This window comes from Astyanax mexicanus, chromosome 4 (assembly GCF_023375975.1).
Source record: "Astyanax mexicanus isolate ESR-SI-001 chromosome 4, AstMex3_surface, whole genome shotgun sequence".
NCBI lineage: Eukaryota > Metazoa > Chordata > Actinopteri > Characiformes > Acestrorhamphidae > Astyanax > Astyanax mexicanus.
In genome coordinates, this window is record NC_064411.1 from 26,191,375 (window position 1) to 26,214,603 (window position 23,229).

Below are 23,229 nucleotides of genomic sequence, written 5' to 3' on the forward strand. Positions count from 1 at the left end.
CATCTAGCTAATGCTAGCCAGGCAAAGCAGCACAGACTTACAGGCCGATAACTCCCCTCTGAACGGTGAACGCTTAGCGATTAGCATCTAACTCTAATAATACTGCTCCAGCAGTATTAAAAGTGCTAAATTTAGAAAATACTGATCTCTGAATAGTGAAAAAGCTACCTAGCTAAGCGGTTAGCATCTAGCTAATGCTATTGCTGCTCCAGCCTCGGAGCGGCACGGCTCTGCACGGAGTGTGTGTTTACTACTCCTTACACCTGACGGGTAAAATTTAGATAATACTGATCTCTGAACAGTGAATAAGCTAGCTAATGCTATTTGCTGCTCCAGCCTCGGAGCTGCACGGCTCTGGACTCTGTATAGCACTGAAACTCTGTATAACGCTGCACGGAGTGTGTGTTTACTGCTCCTTACAACCTGACGAGTAAAATTTAGATAATACTGATCTCAGTGAATAAGCTAGCTAGCTTAGCGGTTAGCATCTAGCTAATGCTATGGCACAACTGTACCAAGACACTGCCATTCACCTAAACTGACAGTCCAGGCAAGGAGAGCACTAATTAAAGAAGCAGCAAAGAGGCCAGTGGTCACTCCTTTTTTTTTTTTTTTTTTTACGGAAGAGTGGCAAGGAAAAAAAAAACATTTTATGGACACAGCTCTGATCAGATGAGACCAAAGCCGAACATTTTGACCTAAATGCAAAATGCTTTGTGTGGTGGAAAACTTGCACACGACACATTATCCTGAACACACTATCCCTACTGCAAAACATGGTGGAGGCAGCATCATGCTGTGAGAATGCTTTAGATCAAAGGATATTCATGTGTTAGTATGGCCCAGTCAAAGTCTGCCGCACTTTCCAGATATGTATTTATTAAATATGTTAAATCATGTATCATTTCCTTTTCACTTCATAATTACTTGTTACTTTTTGTTGGTCTATCACATAAAACCCCAATAAAATACTTTTAAGTTTGTACGTGTAATGTGAACATATGTGAAAAAGTTCAAGGGCTAGGAATACCTTTTTAAGGCACTGTATATAATGTTCAAAACACATTTTGTATCTTTATGTTTACACACTAAGAGATGGAAGTATCCAGATATCTTTCTTTTTCTTCTTAGGTTAAATCAGGATTGATGTCCACTCATAAAATATAGTTCATTTACATTTTTACTGTCTGCACCTCCAAAAATGGCAGCTGATTAATTTAATCAGCAATTTTCTTTTAAAACTCAGCTTTTGCAAAACTACTCAGATTTCAATTATTCTTTTAGATATAGGAAGCCAGACCAAGTCTAAGTGCGGTTTTCTATCTCAGTCAGCCCACAATAAACAATATTCCCTATTTAAATAAAAACTGTGGAAGATGAAAATGTACATTTGTGTGAGTTATTTAATAATCCAAATAAAAATTCAGTCTTTCTGTCTTTGCAGATGGAGGAATTCAAAAACTGTATCAGCACCATGTCGATGACAATTGAAGAACAGCAAAAGGTAGCGTTATATTTGATTTGTTTTCTATTTTTACATATCATATTGTTTTGTAGTATTGCTATATTTTGGCTAGTCTGTTAGCCAATACAGCTTTTATCTAGAATGTTAGATTGACACAATATAAATTAAAGTGCAATTTTAGTTGTCATTGATATATGTATGATATATGTATGAACACACATTAAAGTGTATTGTATACATTTTTCTTACATCCTCTCAGTATATTTGAAAAATGTATGTTAACAGGCAAAGAGTCAAGCAAGTGGAGCCAGGTATTAAGTGCAAGAAATCTCATGTGAAATGTCATTGGACAGAATCATGTCTCGTAGCTTTTGACATGTTAAATGGAAGCTAAAGAACGCTGCATTGTCCTGTGGGATATGTGTGGGGTCTCCTGCTTGAGTTGTTTGTCTGTTTACATGGACAATTCAATGATCATTACCACCCATTGCACTTAGCTGTGCACTGTGGGTGGTAATGCCTTTTATGACATTCTAGGAACACACGTAGCACTTCAGAAATGTAATTACTTATCCATCTGCACCCACTGTCAGACCTCCAGTTCCCATAATTCACCTCACCTTGAGCCATGAGCACACTGGCCAATGGTCAACCCATCACACGACAACACCTCACAACATAGACAGGCCCTGAGTAGATGTTTGGGTGTGTGGTGATGGTATATGGTGCGAGTAGATGTTTAGGTGTTCAGAGTGTGGTGCTTTGTGTCCTCACTGATCAGGTGTTTAAGAGCATGATGGAGGCTCAGGATCAGCTGGAGAGGAACTACATGAGTAAGAAAGAAGAGCACAGAGTTCTGGAGATGCAGAACTATATGGGTCTCAACAGGAACACGGGACCGTTTGACCCAGACAGGTAGAAAAAACACCTATCTCATAAAGCACATAGACAGTACCTCTATCTACATATTTTCAATCTTATTGTTGTGATGTCAGTATGTTAATCTGTTAAACTTAGATAAGAAGCAAAAATAATTAAAATGGTCTTATACAAAAACTAAATATTCCCAACCAATTACTGTAGAAAAACATGGCACTGTGGTTACATTCCCTTCTGCTTTATAGAATTGAAGGCAAACATTTCGATCACAAATTGGCAAATTTGCAACCAGAGCCTGTTTAGCAGAGAGCAGAAGCAGAGCTAGACCCATTTACTCATTCGGTAGACCCGCCCCCTTCTTCCAGACCAAGCTACAGAACTTATAGAGGGGAGAAAACTACCTTATATATATATATAATATATATATAATAATAATAATAATAATAATAATAATAATAATAATAATATATATATATATATATATATATATATATATATATATATATATATATACAGTGAGTCCAAGAAGTATTTGATCCCTTGCTGATTTTCTTTGTTTGCCCACTAATAAAGACACTATCCTTCTGCACTTTTAATGGTAGATATATTCTAACATGGAGAGACAGAATATCAAGACAAAAATCCAGAATATAATTTTAAAGAACATATTTTAATTAATTTGTATTTCAATGAGGAAAATAAGTATTTGATCCCTCTTGCCAAACACACTCAATACTTAGTGGGAAAGCCTTTGTTTGCAAGCACAGCGGTGAGACGTTTGTTGTAGTTAACCACAAGTTTAGCACACACACCAGGGGGAATTTTGGCCCACTCTTCTTTGCAGATCCTCTCTAAATCATGAAGGTTGGTGGGCTGTCGCTTGGCAACTCTGACCTTCAGCTCCCTCCATAGATTTTCGATCGGATTGAGGTCTGGCGACTGGCTGGGCCACTCCATGACCTTAATGTGATTTTTCTTGAGCCAATCCTTTGTTGCCTTTGCTGTATGTTTAGGGTCGTTATCATGTTGGAAGACCCAACAACGGCCCATTTTCAGATCCCTGGCAGAGGGGAGGAGGTTGTCCCTCAGGATTGTGCGGTACATGGCTCCATCCATCTTCCCAGTGATGCGGTGAAGTAGCCCTGTACCCTTGGCAGAGAAACACCCCCAAAACATTATGCTTCCACCTCCATGCTTGACGGTGGGCACAGTGTTCTTGGGGTCATAGGCAGCATTTTTCTTCCTCCACACATGGCGGGTGGAGTTGAGGCCAAAAAGTTCAATTTTGGTCTCGTCTGACCACAAAACCTTCTCCCAATAACTTGGTTCATCTTTCAAATGATCATTGGCATACTTGAGGCGCGCCTCCACATGTGCTCTCTTCAGCAGGGCTACCTTTCGGGCACTGCAGGATGTGAATCCATTGTTGCGCAAAGTGTTGCCAATTGTTTCCTTGCAAACTGTGGTCCCAGCTGCCTTCAGGTCATTTGCTAACTCCTGCCGAGTGGTTGCAGGACGATTTCTGACCGTTCTCAGCATCATTGCCACCCCACGAGGCGAAATCTTCTTTGGAGCACCGGGCCGAGGTCTGTTGATTGTCATGTTATACTCTTTAAACTTTCTGATAATTGCACCAATAGTTGTTACTTTCACATCCAACACCTTACTAATCTTTTTGTAGCCCATTCCAGCTTTGTGAAGGTCAACAATTCTGACTCTGAGGTCCTGTGACAGCTCTTTGGTTTTACCCATGTTGGAGACTTGAAATCTGTGTGATCTGTCTGATTCTGTGGACAGGTGTTTTTCACACAAGTGATTAGTGAGAACAGGTGGCTTCAGGTCAGGTAACAAGTTGATTGGGAGTGTCTAACTGGTCTGTAAAAGCCAGAACTGCTAATGAATACTAAGGGATCAAATACTTATTTCACTCCATGAAATACAAATCAATTAATATATATTCCTTAGATTTATTTTCTGGATTTTCTTTTTAATATTCTGTCTCTCCATGTAAGAATACATCTACCATTAAAAGTATAGAATGATCATGTCTTTATTAGTGGGCCAACGAAGAAAATCAGCAAGGGATCAAATACTTCTTGGACTCACTGTATATATATATATATATACTGAAATTTGTATTAATTTATTCAACACAGAATAATAGTTACAATGCAACACCGACATCATTTTTAAATTCCAGTTCTAAACCTTTTAAACATGCTTAGGTTGTAACTCTAGCTTTGGCTCACCAACCGCTCAGCTCACAGTAGCAGTAATGCTAGCGTCAAAACCAGTTTTGATAAATTAGTTATTAGTCATTTAGCCCAATTCACCGCATTCATTAAGGAGACACTTGTGGACATTTTGTAGGCATATTCTGATATAATGGGGAAATAAGAAGTGGGCAGACTCTCCATGGCTTTGACCAAGCATCTCATATATTGCCTTTATTAAGTTTACAGTGCAGTCTAAAAGACCAGAAGCAGAGTGGATTTTTCCACTGTATGCCCAGTTTGTCCAATATGTATATTGTCCCAGCATTGACTCTGCAGTCCATGTATTTTTTTACCAAGCCATTAATATTTCCATCAAATTTTTGTTTACTTTTACTTACTTTTAAGCTACTACAGTCCAGTTTATTCCTTCCTTCCTAAGTGTAGCTCTGCCTTCTTACGATTAAAAAAAAACTTTTCAGGGGAAAATAAACATGTGGCAGTATTAGCTCATGTAAAACTAAAACTTCAAGTTTTCAAAATTTCACTGGAGATTTTTTTTTTTTTTTGAGAAAAAAAATGAGATGTAAAATGAGCAGGGCTGTATTGTCATTGAAAAAAATGGAGATGGGCGGAGCTACACATTATACTGCAGCCGGTAGAGGCATTAGATCTGTGGTGGATTCACTTTTAAGAAATGTTGCGATGTTCATGATTCCATTAAATCAAAAAGCTTCCAACCAACAAATATTGTATTAACCTTTACTCTATTTTGGGAGACATCCAATATTTTCTTTTGCTTTTCTTTTTTTTTTATTTGGCCAACTTTTTCTTCAATTACAAAAACCTAATGTAAAATAATGTACAATAGGATTTCTCCTCAAAATAAGAAATGGTTGATATAAAAGTCTGTCAATTAAGGATATTAATAGTTAGTCAGTTTTTTAAATGTAAAGGAATTGTAACTATTTATTTAACTTCTTTGAAAGTTGAGAGCAGTTTATAATCTATTGGTTTGTGGATGTGTGGAAGGCAGGTGGAAGGAGAGATATTCCGGCTGGGTATGCAGCTGGAGGACATAAAGGAACAGATAGACAGAAACGCCTGCCGTGAGCTCTCTCCTCCTCCTGTATCCTCCACTCCCACTCCTTCACCGCATGGGGAGTTCATCCCTTCTTCCTCACACCAGCCATCACTGCATGAGGTGACACCGGCGAGCTGCATGCATGTTCACTCATAATAGCACCTCTTTTTATAGCACTAAGTTCTTTTCTTCTTAAGATTTGATGAGATTTGTTTATTAGTGAATATTGTTCTATTGTGAATATAAATATAAACAAAATAAAGAATGTACAATAGGCTAAATTAATTAATTATATTTATGGTATATATGTGGTGTCCGTCATTTTTAAAATAACATTTAAATGCTGGTACATCCCTGTATTTTTGGGAGAGAGAAATAATAGTGTAGTGGAGTATCTGGAAAACACTATTATATTTGTGAGCTTTAACAAAGAGCTTTAACATCAAACAGAAACAGCTGTGTGTGTGAGTGTGTGGGTGTGTGTGTAAGAGAAAGAAAGGAAGTGAGTGAGATAGGTATGGAATTTAATTGATAAAAATAAAAAGTAACAAAGTAAAAAGTATAAAATTTAATAAAATGATTTATCTGCGTTAAAAATAACTTGTTAACATTTTCAGATTAATCATGTGTGTTAATGTGTTAATGTTGACCGCACTAATTGAAACCTATCATTACCCTTGAAACCTTATCAACCTTTAAATATGCAACAGTAGCAAAAAGTACAGGAAAAATGAAAGACTATTAGTATATGAATGAAAAATCTATATTAAAATAGTGTACTGTAAGACAAAGGTATGACTGCTATTGGATAGACTACTTTTTCCTCTTATTAAATTATTAAAAGATTTTTATTTTGTTTGTAAAATTAGTTGGGTATGTTTGAAAACATGGCGGCGCGGTGGTGTGAGTGTGGTACCCTATGATTACTCTGATTTTATATAAAATAATAATAATGAAACAAAATAAATAATGTAACAAAAATAAATTGAATGTAGCAAATAATAAGCAGATTTACAAAATACAAAGTTCAGAATATTTAGAGCATGCAAATAAATTGCAAACATAAACAGTTACACAAAAATAACCTTTAAAGCTTCACATTGAATAATAAATGAATAATAACTTTTAAGACAAAATATGGCTATTATCCCAATTTTCAGTTCATGATAATGCTGTGTCACGAATTATTATATATATATATATATATATATATATATATATATATATATATATATATATATATATATATATATATATTCTGTATGATGCAGTATGGCACACCTCTTTTTGCATGCATTAACGTGTGCACGCAGTTCTGTTGTGCTGATTTGTACCTCATGCACTGCTGTGTTGTGAGTAATGAGAACTGAAGAGCAGAGCTGTGCGTTTTACACATTACAGGAGTCTGTCTTCAGTTTCCCTGCTGGTGTTCAGAGCATGGCTGAGGAAGAGGAACACTCTCAAATGACTGAAGCTGTTGATGAAGAGTCCAGGGCTGCAGACTTCAGGCTACAGTATGTTTTACAGTATATTACACTGGTTCCTTTTCGTATGAGGGAAACCTTACTACAGAACTGTGTGTTTATTGCTGGCTCTTCTTAAAACTCTTGGTGAATTTGCTGTCCCTGATGTATCATCCACTAGTTTTCCCCTTTGTAAGGGGACCTTTAGGGCACCACAGCAGATTGAATCTATTAGAGGGCCACTTCTACATTAGAGGGGCACCTAATTGGGGCTTGTTCATGTTCAACCACCTGTAGAAGATCCCATCATGTCTGCATCCCATTTTCTCTACTGTAAAGGTCACCTTTGGCACATTCTTGTAGGGGTGGCTTAGCAACACTTTAACAGCAACCTTTTATACTGAAAGGGCAGAAGATGGGCACTCATTAAAACATTATTTAAAACACATTATCAAAATGTATTAATCTAGAAGCACATCATCTTAATTTCTATTAAATAGGGCATCCTAGCAGGCACTAGATCAGTTTTTTTACACAAAAACGGCAACCTATAGAGCATTGTGTCTCCTTCTGACAATCTAGGTCACCAGGAGGGGCAGTCATACCCAGTTATAGTGTTATCATAACCAAACCAAAGTTATTGTTGTAAACAAAAACTAATGAAATAATGAAAACATTTTCGTTAACTGAATCTAATAAAAACGGAGATTAGGGGGAGAAAGGGGAAAAAATAATTACCGTATTTTTTTTGCACTATAACAGACATCCCAAGTTTGGGATGAAAAAAAAATTGCACAACATCAAAAACATTTCATATCATATTACAATAATTATTAATATTGCCTCTGCCATGATCTGCTTTCTCTCACTCACTAAACAAGTCCTGTCCGGGAGGGGGGAAAAACACTGCCCGCCCACAATAAAAACTGATTGGCTGTCTCACAGACTCTTTGCAGAGAACAGGCCAATCAGAACCCTCTCTGTTTTAGTTCAGTTTAGTTCTCCAGCACCGAGACTCAAGACTGGAGCAGAATTATCATTAGCTGCTAACAGTGCTAAGCGCTAGCTCTTTTGCCGTTCAGAGGCGAGTATTATCAACCTGTAGCCTGCTGCTAATTAGCAGCATTTAGCCGCTAACTGCAGCGCTACCTCTTTTGCCTTTCAGAGGTGAGTATGTCCGACTGTAGCCTGCACTTTTTCCGCATTTAAACAAGCTATGGGGACGAACCACTAGCTAATAATGCCCTGTCTTACTGGAACACTCATGGTTTCTCAGTGTAGCGTTGTCAGGTGGCATTTACTAACGCTAACCACGGCTAGCTTTTTTTTTCCAAACAGTTTTGTTTACTTAGCTTAGCTTTACTTAACATAGCTTATTTTATATTTCAGTATCAATAAATAGTTACATAGCAAATTTGTGTTTTACATTGCTAAATAAAGCTGCTAATACATCATCAGGCTCTGTAAACTTGGTCAAATGATTAATTTGCATTAAGAAAATATATATATATATATACACCTTAAAGTTACCAGGTTAATCAAATGCGTTAATGTGTTAATGTTGACAGCAATAATATAAACATCTTGCTGTCAACAAATTCATGTATTCAAAGCAAATAATAATAATGATAATAATAATAATAAAATAATTAATATTAATCTAGATTGGTGTTTAATTATATTTAATCCTAAACCACAGGTTTTCATTCAAGCTTCATTCCAGAGGGGCTCAGCAGAACGTGTGTGATGATGGATGCTGTAAGCTGAGAGTGTGTATCGTGAGAGGGACTGTAAGAGTGTGTGTATGTGTGATCAGATGACCCGTGGTGTGTGTGTGTGTGTGTGTGTGTGTGTGTGTGTGTGTGTGTGTGTGTGTGTGTGTGTGTGTGTGTGTGTGTGTGTGTGTGTGTGTGTATCAGTTTCCCAATGGAAACACTGAGTTCCCTCCATTATCTCTTCTGTTCTGTTCATTTATTCTTCTGACCTCTACGCTGTTCCAGCACCTTCAGCCAGATGCCCTGCATCAGCCGGGAGGATGAGGAGGGTAGTCTGAGTTTGCACAGTGAGGTGGATGAGCATGAGGACTTTCTGGCACAGTTAACTGAGCAACTTCCATCAGAACATCAGAGAACATCTGACGGGTAAGAGCTCTTATATAAACTCACACACAATAAAAAAACAGTTCTACAATAAAGAGGTTGCAGATTGCTATTTCGTAAGAAAGATAAAGCTTATCAGGAAAAACAAATGATTAAAAATGTTAAATCATATGGCCAATAATTATTAAGCTACACATACGGAAGTAGTGTAAAGTAGAAGTCTGTGTGGGACTGCTTTTACAAACCCGCTCTTGCCTTGTTTTAGTCCCGTTACCACATGCTCCTGCCAAAAATCGCTTGTTTTTATCCCGTGCCCGTCTGCCTGCCACATACACATTTCTGCTGCTGCCACCCGCAGTCCTAATGTGAATTTAACTAATTCAATTTTGTGCTTGAAATTTACTTATGTATTTATTAAAACGGCAATATAGTGCTGGATAGAGCTGTCCCATTTCTCACCACAGTCCAAACACATGCCGTCAGGTAAATTGAAGATGCTGAAATTGTCCCATTAGTGTGTGTGTCTGTCCAGCCTCCACTTTGATATTTATCATTAATATCTGTAGGGTTTTTTTGTTGATGCATTGGCTGTTAACTTTAAATTGCTTCCTTTTTTCTTTGCAGTTTTCTTGAGTGCCAGGAAATACTGGCATGTAATAGCGTCTTATACTCATGAAGTTAGATTTATAATTAATTTCTTCTTCTTCTTCTTCTTCTTCTTCTTCTTTTTCTTTTTCTTTTTCTTTTTCTTTTTCTTCTTTTTCTTTTTCTTTTTCTTTTTCTTTTTCTTTTTCTTGATTGATTAGTTGTTTTCATTGTGTTCGTTATGCATGGAAATTGCTTGTTATTATTATTTTGTAGACTATGGTTTAATTTGCAGGATTTTCGCAATATATTTTGATGGGTCCCGCAAGACATTTAGGACTCTCTAGAATAAATAACACTGTCAACAATACAGCACGAATCAAAAGGAAAAGCACTTTTGGCTAGAATCCTAAAAGTGCAAATTAAGTTTGCAGTCAATGATATTATCACTGCACTGTAATCTCTCTTGTCTCTGTTTCAGGCCTGCAGGGCCTGAAGATCTGGAATCTCCCACTCCAGATTCCCCAGATCATAACACAGCACAGGTAACACACACTCACATAAACACTGCTGTGAAAAAAAAGTATTTACCCCTAATTTCTGTGTTTAATAAATTGAATCATCATTTGAAAGCTACGCTGTGCGTCTTCTCATGTTGTTTATTTTATGTTTAAATTATTGTGATGATCCGTAATATTTAGATATGTGAAAATAGAAGAACTCAATGAGAGATAAACACTTTTCACAGCACTGTGTATGCCTTTGTTCTTGTGAAAATATTTGAGCAGGAGAAATAGTCTGATGTTTGATTATTAGAGGTAATTGTGTTGTTCTGGTTCTGCAGAGGTTTGTGAGTCTAGAAACAGACAGCGGCTTCAGCACTTCTGACCTGAGCCGTCCCCCTACAGGACTGTCTCACACACAGTGTAACACTGACCGGTATGTACAGGTGTACACACACACAGGTTAAACTAAAATGAGGAACTACATGAACAAAAAAATAAAATAAATGGCAAAACATTAAAGGGGAAACCTGTAGTGAAATGGATTTGGGCTGTAGTGAAATATGATAACAAGTGCAAATTTTGTCGAATAGTGCACCTCCATTTACCCCCAGCATTCCAAAATACAGCACCTTTAACTGATGCTCCCAATAGGTTTACAATGCCAGTGATAGTAGCTCTGCATGGGTAATGCTATGCTCCTGTGTATATAAACAGTGTTTTTAATAAACTATCTGTGCACTTTTAAAGTTCTCAGAAATCTCTACTAAAACCTTTTTTTCTGCTGTCTGACAGCTCAAAGTTAAAAATGATTTAGTGACCCCATTTAGTTTTAGGCTACGTGCACATTACCAGGCTGAAGTGACTTAAATCTGATTTTTTTGGCTCAATGTGGATCAGATCAAATTTTTAATGGCTGTGTGAACGTACCAAATCTGATTTTTTTTTTTTTTTTTTACAAATAAGATTTGAGTCACTTTCATATGTGGTCCTAAAATGTATACGTATCTGATTCATGGACATGCAACATAAATGTGAATAGTCAAATCGGAATTCACGCGTCATTTTGCTTTTACGCCTTAGCATTAGCGCTACGTGCTTCTCTCTCGTACCCATGCATCTCCTGGTGCAGCTGTGCAGCTATAGCTGTAAAAACAGCAAAAGCAAACCGCCTTTTTTTACCTCCTCGATCTGAACATGAACTACAGACCAGCTGTTTACTCTCTACTCCAGCAAAAGATGCTACGCATATGAGCTGCTAATGCATCCATTTTACCTTTTATAAAGCTATAAGTTTTCTCTTAAATATGACGTTTTTTGTTGTTGGTGAAGAAGGTATATACAGGTGTATACAGGTATCAATGTGCTAATGTGTGGTGTTTCAGGGGCCGATTTTTTCACATTACACAGATACAGCTTACTTACATTTGTAAATTTCAGCTGTCAAGATAGCTTAATCTGTCCTTAATCTGATCTGAGAAAAAAAATCTAATTTGAGGAATGTGGCTTGTAATATGAACGCAGCCTTAGTCATGGATATAAAAGAGCATCTTGGATAGTCATGTAAATAAAATAGCATAACATGTATATCATTCCTATTGTGCTGCTAGTGAGGATCGGCCAGCTTTAGTTTACAGTTTGCAGAGTGTTGTAAAGGTCACCAGTAATGAACCGCAGAGCACAGTATGTCTGCCACCAAAATGCTCTGCTCAACAATCGTGGTCAAGATAATTTTAAGATCATTTTTTTCTTCTCTCTCAGTTTGTCCCCTTCTGATGATGTCAACAGCATGTCAGCATCTGATAATGAAGCATCTCGCTCTGATCTACATACGGCTATTTCTCTTACAACATGGGCTGGATGGCCCAAAATGGGCGAGTCAGAACCAGATCCACTGTCAGAATACGTTCCAAATATGCAAGAGAACAACACTACCCAGAATGCCCCTGCTGGACCACACATCTCCGGAGAGACACCAGTGTGGGGTGAAGGTGAGCTACTCAACATCTTTACAAATACCTCAGCTTATTCAGGTACAACATCACAACAGCTAAGTAGTACAATGTATTTAATGTATATAAAGTATTCATACTTTCATTTTTTTTCATGTTACGCCTGTAGCCTTAAATGTGTTAGGACTTTATGTAATAGGCCGACACAAAGCAATGTTTTTTTTTTTAATAAATACAAATCTGGAAAGTGTGTCATGCATTTGTATTCAGTGAATCAATACTTTTGTAAGACCTCCACTAACTTCAGTTACAGCAGTGAGTAACGCCCATGTACAACAAAGCAATGCTTCACGTTTAGTTTCACTTTAATCCCAAACAAAATCTCAAGAGTTATGAATTCACAGAGTTCACCAAAAATTAAAACCCCTTTGGCCAATTCATTTGAAACACCATGTGGGGAAATTAGTCCGCTAATATTTTAGAGCTGTCCCCTTGTTTTTCCACCACTCATTTTCAATCACCTCTGCTGTCCATTTTTCACTATACTTAGTCTTTTTACTTTTACTTTGACATAACAGTCGCACAAATTCTGATCTGGCTCTTCAGACTGAGTGGATTTGCTTTTGATTTTCAAATCAGAATTGAAAATATCAGATTCTTTGCCCTCATATGTGACACACCTGGGTGACGTATGACGTAAAAGATTAAATTTGGGCGACTTTTACCTGCCGTGTGAGCGTGGCCCAATTTTTTTTTAACTAGCCTGGGAAATGACTACACACTGATGGAAGAAAAGACACATCCGGTATGTAACTAGATGGTCCCAGGAGCCTATGGGAAAGGTGTTTAAATTATTAAGTTTACACTACCCAAAAAATAAGTCAAATCCTAAAGGTCACCATATTACACTGAAAAGTCCGAAGTCAGATCACTCACCTTAATTTAAAATATGAATAAATTTATTAATTACTTTTTACTTAACCATAGGGTTGCAGCGGTAACCGGTTTCGCGGTATACCGCGGTATTAAAATGCACGGTTATCATACCGTGTGTGTTTGCTTATTACCGGTAAAACGCAAGCCAGCGGAGAAACTCACCCGCGCATGCGCAACTCTGCTCCGCTTCAGCTGTGTTTAGTTTATAATTTTAATCTGAACATAAATAAAACCTCTTTGTAGTCGTGCACAACCTATGCGGTAAGCGCCCGCAAAAGCGCTGAGTTATCCGAAATGTGGGCACGCAGGTACAGGCGTGAAGTGCGTGCTACGACGGATTCACGTGTCCGTGTAAAGGTCCTGGCTGGACTGGATGTGAAAGACGCCATTCATTTACATGCGTTCATTTTCAAATTCTGACGTGCCTGTTTTTCATGTGTTAAAACCAGACTCGCTGTGAAAGCCTTAAAATGGACATCTCTATTGTGAGGATCATGTCAGAAATAAATCCCCTCTTTCTGCAGTATCTGCTTATATACCAACTTGGCAGTAAAACGGACGTTTACAACAGTTGTTGATCAGACACTGACCCAGGCTCAGTTTATCAGATATTAAATAATTTAAACTTAAATAATTGTACTGAATAGTTTAAACACAGGATCTTTACTTCTTAGAGGACATGTAATGTGTGACACGTGTGTGTGTGTGTGTGTGTGTGTGTATATATATATAATTTTTTTTTTTATACACCCTTAATGCCCTTAAGAGTAGTGGAAAAACCTGGTTTCCTTCACCTAATAGTGTACAGTTTATTTTTTTTAAGGAGACATTATCTATATAGTTGTTCCAGGTTTCTACAATAAATAGTTAATTGAACAAAAAACCTTTGTTGGAATTTCTTTAAGGGTCAGTTTAATAATATATGTAACAAACTGTGATACCGTGATAACCGTGATACCGCGGTATTTTCTGAGACGGTTATCATACCGTGAAAATCTCATACTGTTGCAACCCTACTTAACCAGTGTGACACCACCTGTATTTAGCTTTTTACATTAAATATATTCATTTAATTTAATAAATAGGACAGTTAGATTTTTTAGTGTGGCTGGTGAGTTGTGCAGTAACTTTTTGGCTACTGTCAAAAGCTGTGAACTCACAGAATGTGTTAATATGTTAGGTGAAATTGATAAAGTGAACAGTATAGTATAAGAGAGGTAAGGAGATATACTGCCAGCTCATGCAGTTTGTTTATCGTGCACATTGGCAGTGCTGGGTGTCTTTAATTCTGTGAATTGCTTCTCAATGCTGTTTCACTAGATGGTGCCACTCTTCATTCTGCTCCACTGCAAGAGCCCAGCCAAGAGGAGCAGTTTCTACAGAAACAGAGGCCTACTGCTGCCGAGATGCCAACCAGAGACAAGCACTCTCGCTGCTCTTGTTCCAAGTGAGCACCTTACTTTTCTTTTCAGAACTTCACTGATCAGTACTATGTCTTCCAGAGGCCTGGCATTATATTTTCATCCACTGTAGCGTTGGGCTGAGCAGAAGGCAGAGCGGAAAGTAATGCAGTGTGCATGCACTTAATGCATTCTGTTTTATTCCTACTGTACGGCCAAGAGGACCTCCTGCATTTTCCAATGATGTCTCAATTGTGGAGGTGTGGCTAACAGAGCACCATTTTAAGGACTTCATTTCAAAATGCTGGCCATCGCAGCTTTCACTTTTAATGGCAACAAGTAATCAGTTTTCCAGTAATGTTTTCAGAAATGTACAGCAATTTACAGAACAATACAGTAATTTTAACTACTTCAAACCACAGCTTTTATTCAGTGTCCTCTACAGTGAACAGCACCTGAATAGCCTCCCATTTTGAGGAAGCAAAAGCTAAAGGAGTGAATTGTATTCAGAATTGTGAAACAGATGGAAACATTTTTGAGCAAACCAGCAGAAGGCACTTATCAATGGAGGAGGCTTTATAGTGCTCAGATTTGTTTAATTCATTTTCCTGTTCATGTTCATGAAATGAAAAAGAAATGTTGATTTAAAAAATCCACATGAAAATAAATTCAAAGACCAAGCATTATCTGATGTCAGCTACAAGGAATTTAATGTTTAAAAAATATATATATATATTTATATATATATATATATATAAAAATAAATATATATATATATATATATATATATATATATATATATATATATATATATATATAAAAATATATATATATATTTATTATTATTATTATTATTATTATTTAATTTTTTTTTTTTTACTGTAACATTTCTTTAAACCACAATATGTTAATTATTATTTAATTATATTAAAACCTTTTTTAAGGGCCCCATTAGAATATAATTCATTATAAGTCATTTAAAAGTAACTACTCTTGAATCTGTACTCGTACATTACCTTTAAATCCAGTTGATATTAAGAGTAAAGTGGCTTTGTGTGGATTTTTAGCAGTGATGCTATCAGTGCACTGCAGAGTGAGGTGTCCCGTCTGAAGAGGGTGCTGGAGGAGAGTCTGGGTCACCTGCCGCACCTGTGCATGCGAATGGACCACCTGAGCAACATGTACACACAGGAGAAGAGACTGAGGAGCCGTCCCCGTCTGCGACACCAAAACAGACCACCTTCAAAAGGTAACGGACCACCTCTGTTTATCTAACTTAGGACATTGTCTGCCTGGTTTACACAGAGGACAGTGCTTCAGAGTCATGGCATTTTGCTATTCAGGAATACCTGCAGTCATGTAACAAAATGAACCAATCGCGCAGCCTCACACATGGTACTGAGAATAGACAGCTTTCACACAAAGAGCTGTAAGTAAACCCCAGACCCTGATTTCAGAAAGACCAGAGATCAGTGCTTTGGCTCTCTACTAGACTCAAAAACACACATGAACAAATTCAATGTATTCATGGAGTAAGCATGTTTTTATAAAACACTCTAGTGTGAAATTTATGTAATGTGTATCATTTCATTGTTTTACACATTTTTTTTTTCCTCAGGAACAGACAGTGGAGACTCAGACCACTCTGATAGGCCTGCCTCTTTTAAATCTGCCTCCAGTTACACTCACTCCAGATCTCCCTCCATCACACAACTACATCACCTCAAATACTCTTCCACAGGTGGGTCTCTTTCAGCAGTCCCTTATTACACAGTCAAATGTGTGGCTAGGGTCCAGGATCTTTAATCTCTGTAATTAAAGGTATAGTTTAGTTACCAGTTACCAGATGTAGTCAATCAGCAAAGATGGGTTTTATATCTGACATTAGCTTTTTTGTTTTACAGCTGGAGAAAGAAAACATTTTAAAACACGGAGGCTAAAATGTGTATATATATATTATACTTCATACTATGTGTATATATATATATTATACTTCATACTATTATCTTCTTTTGCAATTGTAATCCGCGCTCAAACTGAACTACAGTGTATGGAATTGTACCTCATATTGAGATGTAAAAAAATGGTTTAAGTTATTCAAAATAGATGCTGTAGGCAAAAGAGTAACAACCAAGCAGATATTTTGTATGTGAATGTGACTTATAGCCATAATGTAGCGAAAAGTGGCAAGCAACAGAGAAACAAGCAACAAATTAATGCTGATTAATTAACATTAGTGATTTATTTTTTAAACAGTTTAATTCATTTTTATTTAAGTAATTAAACAGATGTACAGTGCTGTTAAAAAGTATTCATTCCCCTTTGAACTTTTTCCCATTTTGTCACTTTACATTCACAAACAAGAAATGTATCTTGTGGAGATTTTAACTGATAGATTAACACAAAGTAGCACCGTAACTGTGATGTGGAATGAAAATGATTATAAAAATTTTAATAAAAAAAAAATCTGAAAAGTGTGATGTGCAAAAGTATTCATACTTCATAGAGTCCAGTTGTTTGTAATTTAGTTTCAGTATAAATACACCTCTTCTGTAAAGACCTCAGTGGTTTGTTAGAGAACACTAGTGAACAAACAGCATTGTGAAGACCACGGACGTCACTAGACAGGTCAGAGAAAAAGTTGTGGAGAAGTGGAAAAAGTATTCTACAACAACAATTCTACAAATCTATAGAGACATGAACATCCACCCACACTGACAAATCGAGCAAGGAGAGCACTGGTCAGAGAAGCAGCCAAGAGGCCTATGGTCACTCTGAAGGAGCTGCAGAAATCCAGAGCTTAAGTTAAACTTTTTAAATTTATTTTATGCAAAGCGCTATATGCTGTGAAAAAGTAACTCTGCTCATCACCGTGAACACACCATCCCCACTGTGAAACATGGTGGTGGAAGCATCATGCTGTAGAGATGCTGTTCTTCAGCAGGGACAGGAAGCTGGTGGGAAGATGGATGGGGCTAAATAAAGGGCAATCCTGGAAGAAAACCTTTTGGAAGCTGCAAAAGACGAGACTGGAAAGAAGATTCACCTTCCAACAAGACAATGACCCTAAACATACAGCCAAAGCTACAGTGGAATGGTTTAGATCAAAGAATATTCATGTGTTAGAATAACCCAGTCAAAGTCCTGACCTAAATTTGCTGTTCACATATGCTCCCCATCCAACCTGGCTGATCTTTTTTTTTTTTATTCCACTTCAGTTATGTGCTTTTTTGTGTTGGTCTATTACTTTAAAATCATAAAACATAAAAACATAAAAAATACATTTGGGTTTGTGGATGTAAGCTTTTGCAAGCCACTGTATTTTATAATGATATTTAGTGTTAAAATAGCATTTCCTATTTAAAATTTTCTTCTGGGTTAAAATCACGCTAACTAGATTTTACGCTGAACTGAGGTGTTTTAAGCTCATGCATATCACTCCATAAATTATATTTATTTTTAACTTTCTTTTTATATTTCAGTCTTATTCACTGAATTGGGTCCAATTTAGAAAATATTTAAATGGATCAGGTATCGGCTCCTTTACTCCAGTCTTTCTGTATCACAAGCACCGTGAATATACATTCACACCCTTTAACTGTGATTCCTATTTAAAAAGTGTTTCGACTGCATGTGAAGTCATAGGCATGTACTCTGTGAGATGTAAACTGTTGTGTTAATAATGTTCATACTCATTATATTTATATATTGTGTTTTTTACAAATCACTTCCTGTTCTTTTCCTCAGCAGCCTCCTTAGAGAGCCTGTCTCAGGACATGTCTCAGTCTAGACCCAGAAGCAGCCATCAGAGAGCGAGCGTTGGGCCATCCTGTCCCGATGGCAGTGTGAGCGCTGGGCCAAGCTGCTATAGCAGTGACGTCAGCATTGAACCGTTCAGAGACTACAGAAGAGCCAGTGTTGGACCAGCCAGGCGCAGCAGCAGCGTTAGCGTTGGGTCTGCCAGCAGTGGCAGCAGAACCAGTGCTAGGCCAGACACTGATGGAAGTGATGCCAGTTTTAGATTAAATGGTAAAAGAAGCCAAGCTGAAACTGGGTACAGACCACCAGGTGAGGACCTGGCTAATTATTTTAGCCTATAATCAATCAATAATCAATTTATTATTACCCTTCTTTATTCTGTTTCTGTTTCTTGTATTAAATGTATTGAACATTAAATATTAAACACAGCAAAATGGTTCCTGCAGGTCCTTAAAAAGTCTTAAAATGTCTTAAAATAAAAATTCAGGTAATTAGGGTCTTCAATTTACTGTTAATTTGCTGTAGGTATAACATTTTCAGACTGTGCATTTAATGCTGGCAGGAAAGCACATGCTAACTTTAGCGGTGAGTTAGCTAATGTTACCAGAAAGAGAACTAAGGTTAGCAGAGAGCTAGCTAATGTTAGCGGTGAGATAGCTAACCTACTAAAGTTAGCATCGAGTTATCTAGCTACATTAATGAGGAGAGAACAACGGTTAGAGGAGAGCGAGCTAACATTAGCGGTGAGCTAGCTAACATACTAACATTAGCAGTGAGTTATGTCACTTAGCTAACTTGCATTACTGGGAAGAGAACTAAGGTTAGTGGAGAGCTAGCTAACATAGTAACATTAGTGATGAGGTAGCTAACATGCTACCATAATAACATGAGTAGCGAGTTACCAGGGAGAGAACTAAGCTTAGCAGCAAGCTAGATAACATTAGCAGTGAGCTAGATAACATAGTTAGCTACGGTAAGTTGTTAAGTGATTAAGTTGTTACGTTAAGTTTTCTACCAAAGAAAATGTTTTGATTTGCTTTAGTTGAATAACTAAATTTATTTTTCATTTCAACCTCGGTCTGTTGTAAATGCTCAGGTATACTGAAAATGTGGGTCAGTCTAAATGTCTATTATTTGATCAGAAACATGAATTGGCTGTTTTCAATGGATGTTGATACAGTTTATTCATTTTTCACTTTATGTTAAGAAGCTGAATATCTAGATGATGTAATGTTTTGTATTGACTCCCTTGTGTTATGTATTACTCTATAGGAGAAAAGCCTCCTCTTCATAAACCTCTGCTTCAGACCAACTATGGATCCTGTAACAGCCTTCCACCAGGGTAAATAACAAATGAATTAATGAATCGATCAACCATTTAATTAGTCTGTTTCGTTTATCTCTCAGGTAAAAAAAAAACAGACTTACTGCTTGTATTTTTAGTTTTAAGGTGCAAGATCAGCTGTCAGATTCTGAAGTGTCCAGCAGGAGGAGGACCACCCAGTCAGATTCAGCAATACTGCCCAGTAATGTCTACTTCCAGCGGACCTCGCCACTCCCCACCTCACCCTGCAGGAGCAGAGCGAGACCACGGAGACAAAGAGCCAGCAAGGTCAGCTTTAATCAAAATTTAATACAATTGTAGTGGGCAGTTTCCAAAAGAGGGATTAATCCTTATCATAAAATACACAGCATTTTTTACTGTTTTGTATTTTGTTTTTGTTTTTTCTTTATGTTTTTCACATATTCCCTATCCCCCAACCCTTGTGATACCAGCCATTCAAAAAATTATAATAAAGTAATAAAAAATAATCAATCAATCAATCAATAAATAATACCAATTAATATATAAAGAGCACATGATACATTGGCATACTGTACACACTGTCTACATCCATATTCTCAAAGTTAAAACATTTTGCCCAGTGGACCCTCTCAAAGTGTATCTAATCTTTTATAATTTAAGATGACACAGGACTTCTCTGATCCAGTGACTGTATGTTGGTGGGTTGCTGTCAGAATCGTTCTCTTGGAGATTAAGGAGGACAATGCAGATATATTTGCATCTTGTGTACAGAGAGATGTATTAATTAGGGCTACTCTAAACAGTGCTGTGAATGGGGATGACTCCACTATATGCCCTAGTGTCCCTAGTATTTAACAGTCATTTCATGATAAGAAAGAAAGCGGTCAGATTCTCCATAAACGGCTCGGGAAATGCAGGTGGTGTGTTTTGGACCCCTGGTTCTCTCTTTCCCAGTAATTCCATTGGCTGTATGTAGCTGCTGCTCCTGACTCCCAGTCGCTGACTGGTTCAGATATCTAGCATGCCAAATATTTGCTGGGCGTCTGCAACTGGTCAAAGATCAGTCGTGAGCATCTTTCAGTTTCTCAGACCACACAACTGTTAAAAGAGAGATCCCTGAATAGCGTCTGAGCAGAGTTTTTGTCGGTGATGAACGAAAAACTGTCAATGTCGGAAAAACTGGGCTGAAATTGTGCAGTGTGAACCTGGCATTACACAAAGTAATAACACCATGATGTACCAAGTTGGGTAGAAAATGTGTTAAAGTTGAAAAATAAATCTTAAAACTGTTTTATCATATTAATCAGTATTGTATGGTCTCTGATTTGAATTGTGCTCAGGAGGAGGCGATAAACCGAACTCTGGATAAAGCTCTGGAGGCGGCTATGCTGATGAAGCAGACCACAGACCGCATGGCTAAAACTCTCTCTACAGATCTGGCCAAGGCCCAGACCTACAGGAAGCTAAACGGTCTTCATCCTGACCAGCCACGCCTGGACCATAGCTCATATCACACACTGCATTAACTGCTCTGTTTCTGTGTGTGCATGTTCAATAATGGAAATTCTTCATGTACATGTTTGTAACAGGGTTTTATAATTTTGAATAATTTTCAGTGATCAAACAGGAAATAAAGGCCAAAAGAAAGACCAAAAGTTGCACTGGATAAGTTAATCGGAGTTTAGAAACTGTACTGAATCACAACACATCACTATCTTGGTCTACTACTGCCTGACTTGTGTTAAGTCACTCAGTTTTATACTGAGGAACATTTTGTAAAATTGTTGCATAATTGTTAGATGCAGGTTTTTGGCAGTTTGGTGAAGTTCTGTTCAACATTTATACCCAGTCATATGAGTTGTTTTGTTTCCCCATCCTAACGTTTTTTGAAATGTGTTGTAGGATTGAAATGCAGGGATTAATGTTTATTCACAAATGATATGAGGTTGAGCTGCAAAAACAAGAAAAGTTTCACGTTAATACTGTTCAAACAAATACAAGTCAAAATAAACCATAGAAATACTGCAAAATGCAACAATTTGCATTCTCCTTATTGTCCAAACTTTTTCTGATTTGTTGCTTAATATTTGTGCATTTATGTGTAACTACTCATATACCTAACTGTGTTCTCAAGTCTCACGCACTTGGCGCAGCTCCAGATTTGTTAGGCTCCATATTCACAGCAGTATTACCACAAAAGCTGAATTTCTGGCTGAATTTAGTTTTTCATTTACTGCTTCAGTGAACTTTTATATTAATAAAAGTTCTAGTCTCATAGTTTAAGGAAAACCTAGAATTAGCCTGGCTTGAGCTGATTTTATAGTGTACAATTAATTGGAACATGGAGTACCTAGCCATTTTCCACAAAAACAAAACAAAAAAATACAAAGCTAATGTTAAAGTGTGATTTTGAAGGACTTTTTCATCTTGGGCCAAAACTATGGAGTCAAAAAAGGGTCATAAAGATTTTGAGTTTGTAAAACAGAAGTCACAAATGTACTGAAACTTGTAACTGCGTTTAAACAACTGCATGCACGAAAATCCAAATCCACAAATTAACTGGAATGTGCAAACTTGAAACAGAAAGTAATATTAATAATAATTCAAATGTACCAATGTGAAAAAAATATTTTAATTATATATAAATATATATTTTTTAATTTGTAAATCCAATCTCTTGAATGTGTGAATCAGTACTGCTCAAATGGCTTAAGCTGGATCAGACCAAAAATCACATTGAATTTGTGAGGTTGTAAATGTGACAGTGGGTGTTTTTCACTGTGGAGCTAAAAATCCTCTCATTCATCTTCTCTGCTGCGTGTGCGAAGCTCCAGCTGCAGTTGCGAATTTTGACCCTGTTTTGACGCCTGATTGATGGACCAATAGGAAAGCTTTATCCGGACCAATCAGATTACGGGGTTTGTTTAACCAATCAGAACAATGGATGGGTGTCTGCAGCTCGGAGTACTGGGTGTGTCGAAAGGTGTGGGCGTGTCGAAAGTGTGGCCGCCATTTTGGGGTCGGCCACCATGCGCCCCCCAGTGGATCAATTTACACTGAGGAAGGAGTTTAATAAAACAATAATATTCATAACTCTACCAATTTTTACCCGATTTACACACGGTTTGGTTTGTTACAAACAGCAGAGATGTAGTAATGACACAGGACACTGTCACACATTACAAATACGTGCTTTCATACTTTATATTATGCTCTTTATCAAAGACAGACATATGGTATAGCATATTAATAAGTACATAAATTAATTAATTTATATATATATATATATATATATATATATGTGTGTGTGTGTGTGTGTGTGTGTGTGTGTGTGTGTAATATAAAATTAATTCATATTATTAGAACATAATATAAAGTATTTCAGCATGAAAGCACGTATTTGTAATGTGTGACAGTGTCCTGTGTCATTACTACATCTCTGCTGTTTGTAACAAACCAAACCGTGTGTAAATCGGGTAAAAATTGGTAGAGTTATGAATATTATCGGTTTATTAAACTCCTTCCTCAGTGTAAATTGATCCACTGGGGGGCGCATGGTGGCCGACCCCAAAATGGCGGCCACAC

General features: G+C 37.2%; 2 protein-coding genes across 9 annotated transcripts in view; one reads left to right on the top strand and one right to left on the bottom strand.

Moving 5' to 3' along the window:
* The window catches only part of LOC103045009 (uncharacterized), a 41,189-nt gene extending 19,525 nt beyond the window's left edge, over positions 1-21,664 (top strand). The window contains exons 8-22 of one of the 3 annotated variants that reach the window (XM_022679320.2): positions 1,445-1,504; positions 2,247-2,380; positions 5,590-5,761; positions 7,043-7,155; positions 9,105-9,245; positions 10,270-10,333; positions 10,633-10,727; positions 12,053-12,282; positions 14,500-14,626; positions 15,647-15,828; positions 16,198-16,320; positions 18,327-18,647; positions 19,611-19,680; positions 19,782-19,950; positions 20,985-21,664. In XM_022679320.2, coding sequence (XP_022535041.2) covers positions 1,445-1,504; positions 2,247-2,380; positions 5,590-5,761; positions 7,043-7,155; positions 9,105-9,245; positions 10,270-10,333; positions 10,633-10,727; positions 12,053-12,282; positions 14,500-14,626; positions 15,647-15,828; positions 16,198-16,320; positions 18,327-18,647; positions 19,611-19,680; positions 19,782-19,950; positions 20,985-21,170 — 2,187 coding nt within the window. In that variant the 3' untranslated portion in view covers positions 21,171-21,664. The remainder of the gene's footprint in view (positions 1-1,444; positions 1,505-2,246; positions 2,381-5,589; positions 5,762-7,042; positions 7,156-9,104; positions 9,246-10,269; positions 10,334-10,632; positions 10,728-12,052; positions 12,283-14,499; positions 14,627-15,646; positions 15,829-16,197; positions 16,321-18,326; positions 18,648-19,610; positions 19,681-19,781; positions 19,951-20,984) is intronic. The other 2 variants (XM_022679321.2, XM_022679322.2) reach the window with 2 other exon arrangements.
* The window catches only part of LOC103041110 (zinc finger protein 239), a 217,613-nt gene that overhangs the window by 133,511 nt on the left and 60,873 nt on the right, over positions 1-23,229 (bottom strand). The gene's annotated exons all lie outside the window — the stretch shown is intronic.